The following is a 6,000-nucleotide window of genomic DNA, read 5'->3' as shown; positions in this document are numbered from 1 at the left end:
TTTTTTTTTTTTTTTTTTTTTTTTTTTTTTTTTTGCAGATCATGGCAAAGGGAGGCATTGTCCTGTCTGGGACTCAGGTGCTTCCTGTGGAGCAGGAAAACAGTGAGTATTTCCAACCTCTCCACATTTTGCTGCATTCTGGCCCATTCACCCTTACTTTACAGAAAGCTCAGAAATACTTTCAAATAGAGATAATTTCTGTCTAAGTACAACAGAGGGGAAGTTGAGGGAGGGAAAACAGGAATGTTTATTTCGCTTTTATAATGTTTTTTTCTTCCCCCTATTCTGCTTACAGTATATGAAATGGAGGTGTTGTGTACATGCTACGCTCATTCCAAATGTTTGAACTATCAGTATTTGTGAACCCTCTTCTCCAAATCAGACACATTTCAGAATTGTGTTGGAGAATGAGGGGGAGGAAGGAAATGCCTTGGGATGCTTTCTGCACACCGGGTCTTGTGCTGAGTCATATCTTTATAAATATCATATTTCTCATACAGAGGAGGTTAGAACTTATGAAGGTTACATTGAAGAAGACATCCCCATAAGCACATATTAACCCTTTAAGGTTTCTCTGATTCTAACGGAGTCTAAATACTAACTTGATGGAAAATTATTAGTAAATTTTTCCTTTGCTGCCTCTTGGTACCAACACAGAAGTACCATGATAGACTAAAGATCATCTACATAGACATCAAAAATAATGGCCAAAGGAGCACAGCCCTCCTAAGGAGAAAAAAATATCTGTTTTACAGAAGAGTAAAGAGGGCATAAGCACAAAAACATGCGTTAAACTCTTTCTGTTGCATCTCATAACTTCATGTTGTTTCCCTCTTCCAGCGTGAGATTTAGGTCAAACAGCAGCCAGGTAGATGTTTTTATACCTTTAGGTAGCATCAGAGCTCTCTGTAGTTTAGGTAAAGTTTAAAATTGGTGAGAAGTTTATATACAATTTATATAGGAGAAAGGACTTTCGTAAAGTTTTTTTCAAAAGCTAGTGTTCCTAGAGATAATTATCTACTCATTACACATACCATTTATTTACCCACTACTAGAAATAGTAAATAAACCACCAGGCAACTAAAGTGGCTTTTGCAGCAGGATAATTTTGGCCCTGGGGAGAAGTCTAACCCACAGTGGCTTCCTTCCCCCTCTGTGCTCCAGCGAAAGGCCATTTCCTCTTGTCAGTCCCCGTGGAGTCCGACCTAGCGCCTGTTGCTCGAGTGCTCATCTATGCCATTTTACCTGACGGGGAAATGATTGGGGATTCTGCAAAATATGAGGTCGAAAATTGTCTCGCCAACAAGGTGGGTTCTTCATGTCATAAGATTCCAACATTTGAAACTAGTAGTTACTATATATTTTCTACATGTGAGTGCAGAGGCCAAGGATTTCAGTGAACTCTCCAGAGACGTTTAGCAAGGTCAGCTGTTGGTTCATTTTGCAAAATTCTCTGTGCAGCGTTATCTCTTACCATGGGTCACAGTTCGTACTTTCTTCCTTTCTTTTTTTTCTTTTTTTTTTTTTTTTTTTTTTTTTTTTTTTTTTTATTTTTTTTTTTTTTTTTTTTTTTTTTTTTGGTACCCGGGATTGAATTCAGTACCTTGCGCTTGTGAGGCAGGTGGCCTCTGAGCTAAATCCCCCGCCTTCCTTTCTCCTTTAATGAAACGTTGGGAGCACATGTCTCCGTTTTTTCAGACTATAAGTAAACAAAACAAAATACAGGAGCACGAGACCCATTTGCATTGCACCCGCATGTAGTGAGGGCTTCGCCATGCATCGACGATTTCTTAAATGACACCTCCAAGTTATGTGAGGCAGGTGGCCTCTGAGCTAAATCCCCCGCCTTCCTTTCTCCTTTAATGAAACGTTGGGAGCACATGTCTCCGTTTTTTCAGACTATAAGTAAACAAAACAAAATACAGGAGCACGAGACCCATTTGCATTGCACCCGCATGTAGTGAGGGCTTCGCCATGCATCGACGATTTCTTAAATGACACCTCCAAGTTAGTAGATTATAAGAGTAATTAGGAATCGTTACAAGGACTCAACTGAAGTTTGAGAGCCAAAGCAAAGTACAAAGAACAGACGTTTCAGTCCCGGCATCATGCCAACCGCCCGGAAGGCAAACAAGGCGGCGATGTGTGAATTTGGAGGGACGAATTCGAGGTGAAATTCAGAAATGCGCTTTTCGGACCTCTCTCCCCGATTTCCCAGGTGGGTTTGAGCTTCAGTCCCGCGCAAAGCCTTCCAGCCTCAGACACGCGCCTGCGCGTCACAGCTGCGCCTCAGTCCCTGTGCGCCCTGCGGGCGGTGGACCAGAGCGTGCTGCTCCTGAAGCCGGAGGCCGAGCTCTCCGCGTCCTCGGTGAGTCCCACCCCACACCCCACCCGGGGGATCCGAAGGGACCGCGCGAGGGGCTCGCAGCTTGGGACTGCTTGGGTGGAATAAATTACACTGATCGTTTGCTTAAGGTATTTGTTTGATTGTTTTGATACCGGGGATCCAGCTTGGGTCCTTGAGCTTGGGAGGTGGGCGGCAGCAGAACCACTGAGCTACGTCTCCGGCATTTGCTTAAGGGTTTGAGCTCTTTTGTGCGCACTTTTCATCACAACGAGGAAGATAATTTCATATTATCTATCTTTCGTCTCTTTTTCTCTGTCCATAAACACACACACACACACACACACACACAACTAACTTGTGCAGGTGAAAAAAGTTAATAAAAATTTATTGCCTGATGTATTGAGCCAAATAAAAGAATTTTTTAAAACGATAAAGTATGATTAAAATAAAATTAACCCCAGCCAGGCATGGTGGCGCACGCCTGTAATCCCAGCACTCCGGAGGCTGAGGCCGGAGGATCGCTGTGGGTTTGAGACCAGCCTGGGCTACATAATGAGTTCCAGGTCAGTCTCAACTACATAGTGAGACCCTGTCTCAAAAAGCCTAAAAAAAAATTAAATAAATAAATAAAATTAACCCTGAAAGGACTTAGGATTCGTTCAGGTATGTAAGATTCTGGCTCTGGGTCAGACCATCCACACACGCAGTGCTGGAGAGGGTATAAGATAAGTTGTGAAAAAATGCTGTAAGAGAGGTACAAATATGCAAAATAAAAAGATCAACTCTCACTGAGGAACTGGGGAAGGCATTCATAAGTTATGTTTATGTCGTGTAAAAGTCACTGTGTGTTATTCAGAGTTCCTGAAATACGAGTTCTATAAAGCCAGTCATATGGGTTTTCAGAATATTTTTAACATTTAAATCTGGGAATGGGGGAGGTGAAACTGAGGGGAGGAAAAGGGGGAGGAAAAATGATCAAAATGATATATATATTTACCAATATCCCATGATTAACATATTCATTACATATCACAAACATATGCTAACCATTGTTTTTTAATTTTTGAAAAGCCTAATGGAAGTGATATGTTTGCTTCTACTAACATGCCACAGGCTAAGTAGCACTCAGATTTTTGTTTTTATAAGAATTATGCAAATTGAAATAATGTCTCAAGCTGAACATAATTTCTGATAAAAATGTATATATTACCCCTGATCTACAAATATTAGGAAAAATGAATTACTATATAACTAACATTGGTTAATAAAATACTTTAAAATATGGAGTTAATATAAAAAACAGCATAAGTATATGCTATGACCCTTTACTTAAAGACATGTGTTCTATTAGTTTGCTTATATCTTCAAATTTTCAATATGAGGCAAATTGGAATAACTTCTTACTGAAGTTTTTTCTCTCAGAATTTCATAAAGGAAAATTTTATATTTTTATTTCCCTAAAACAGAAACTTATAAGAAGATAAGTCTTAATTTTTGGTCCTTCTGAATGGGATTTTAAATAAAAATATTAGAATACTTTTAAAGAAAATATTAAATACACTTCAGTAGTGGAAGAAAGGGATATGTGGAAAAATAACATTGATGCTTTACTTTTGAACAACATAATTTTCAGTTCTCAAAGGTTTGTTTTTTTTTAATTATTAACTCTGGTTGGTAGATAAAGGAGACCATCCTATGTAATTATAATATTGTTATAATTATTTGTTAATAGTATATAAAATGTAATGAATACGATAATATTCATGTGTTTATTGTTGATAATAAAGCAGACGTTTTCAGATATTTAGTAATAGAATTCTAGTTCCTCTCAGTCTTTCATTAGTTTTTTATTAATAAAGCACTTGGCTCCTGGTAATGTCATTTGTTCAGTACATGTTTATTTAAGCCTGATGTGTGCTAGGGACTATACTAAGCACTGGGAATCTAAAAGTGAACTGGAAAAAGAAAAATCCATGTCTATGAAATTTACACATTCACAGATGAGACAGACAATACATGAAGTGCTTTAGAGAAAAACTAAGCAAAATTAAGCGGGGGGGAGTGAGAGATGATAAGAAGAACTTGCCTTTAAGAAAGGGTCTCAATTTACCAGACTATTCACTTTGCTAATATCTTCTTTCCAATCCATTTCACACTCCTATAAATATATTACAGTGCACCTGTCAGGATTTTTATATGTCTTACTCTTTTCAAACAGATTTTGAAAACATTGTTTTCAATATCTTAGGAACTTATGCACTGTGTGAAGATCTGGCCCATTTCATTTCCATGAAAAATATACCTTAGAAAAATACTATCCTGTCCAAGAAAGAATATGTGTAGTACTTATTTTTTTCTCTCTCTCATTGAGTTTATTGGTACAGTTTAGGTATACAGTATAGTTACATTCATCTTTGGGATCTTGTAATTTTTGTGTGGTACTTATTCATGTGCCTGTTTAGAAAGCTGTTCAGTAATTTTTCTATGAACCAAGCCAGTTGCTAACCACAAGATAGTGACAAAACTATCAATTCTTTCAATCATCTCTAAATTTTATTATATCATGCCTCACATATAGCAGGACTCAGCTTCTCAATTAATAAGGTTTATTTCATTTTACTCTTGAGTCTAGTGCTTGCCTCTGAATGGTATAACCTAGTTTTGTGACCCTTGATTGATTAGATGGGAATATTTCAACTTTTTCTGAAACTGGTAAACACTTCCATGATGAAAAAACTGCTCAGAGAAAAGGATTTGCACCTGCTCTATAAATTATCAAAGCATTGAGGTCACCCTCTTCGCTTCTTTCACTTAAAAATAAGCCACAAATAAGTTTGCCTTTATGTCATCTGCATCGCACAGGTTTATGATCTGCTACCAGTAAAAGACCTCACTGGCTATGCTGGGAGCCTGAATCTGCAGGAAGAAAACAATGAAGACTGCATCAGGCCCCACAACACCTACGTTGGTGGAATCCTGTATTCCCCAGTATCCAATACAAATGAAAAAGATATGTATGGCTTCCTACAGGTAAACTCTTAACATTCTAGAGAGTTGGTTCTTAGGGTTCTTAAAATATTGTATGTGGTTGAGGTTAAGGAATAGGGAGGTCGGACAACTTCTCCACAGTCACTCCTTGGCGCAGATCTGCTAAAAGCAGCAGAATCAAGATAGGAATTTTTTTTCACAATTAATCAAGCTTTCTTTCTCCATGAAATCCATTATTTTGCAATATTTATGAATATCACTTGTATAATTGTCATTGAGAGTTTCAATGACAAAATTAAATTATCTCTTTAAGTCTATGAATGTGTCTTCTACAGCTGTGAGCGTTAAAATTTAATGTTATACTAATTGGACTGTTGGTTAAATTCAGTGAAAAGAATCTGCATGCATATATGTATATTTGCTTATATATATCTGCTTATACTTTTAAATAATATATACACACTCACACATTGATCGTTTCCTTTATAGGATATGGGCTTAAAGGTGTTCACCAATTCAAAAATTCAGAAGCCCAAACTGTGTGCAATTGTCCAGCACTTTACTCCAGTTCCCATGGCATATGCAGGGTATCCAGCAGGTAAAAACATCTTATTTAAAATATTAAACCCAATAAGAGAGTTTTTAAAGATGAAATGTGATTTAAA

At 37.5% G+C, this 6,000-nt stretch overlaps 1 protein-coding gene across 1 annotated transcript in view; it reads left to right on the top strand.

The window, feature by feature from the left end:
* The window catches only part of LOC104850732 (alpha-2-macroglobulin), a 39,218-nt gene that overhangs the window by 13,623 nt on the left and 19,595 nt on the right, over positions 1-6,000 (top strand). Inside the window, exons 13-17 of the mRNA XM_010607800.3 lie at positions 39-102; positions 1,165-1,307; positions 2,219-2,368; positions 5,210-5,377; positions 5,825-5,933. Of these exons, the coding sequence (XP_010606102.1) occupies positions 39-102; positions 1,165-1,307; positions 2,219-2,368; positions 5,210-5,377; positions 5,825-5,933 (634 nt within the window). The remainder of the gene's footprint in view (positions 1-38; positions 103-1,164; positions 1,308-2,218; positions 2,369-5,209; positions 5,378-5,824; positions 5,934-6,000) is intronic.

This window comes from Fukomys damarensis, unplaced genomic scaffold, assembly GCF_012274545.1.
Source record: "Fukomys damarensis isolate Sample0158 unplaced genomic scaffold, DMR_v1.0_HiC HiC_scaffold_19, whole genome shotgun sequence".
NCBI lineage: Eukaryota > Metazoa > Chordata > Mammalia > Rodentia > Bathyergidae > Fukomys > Fukomys damarensis.
This window is presented reverse-complemented; position numbering and strand designations above follow the sequence as displayed.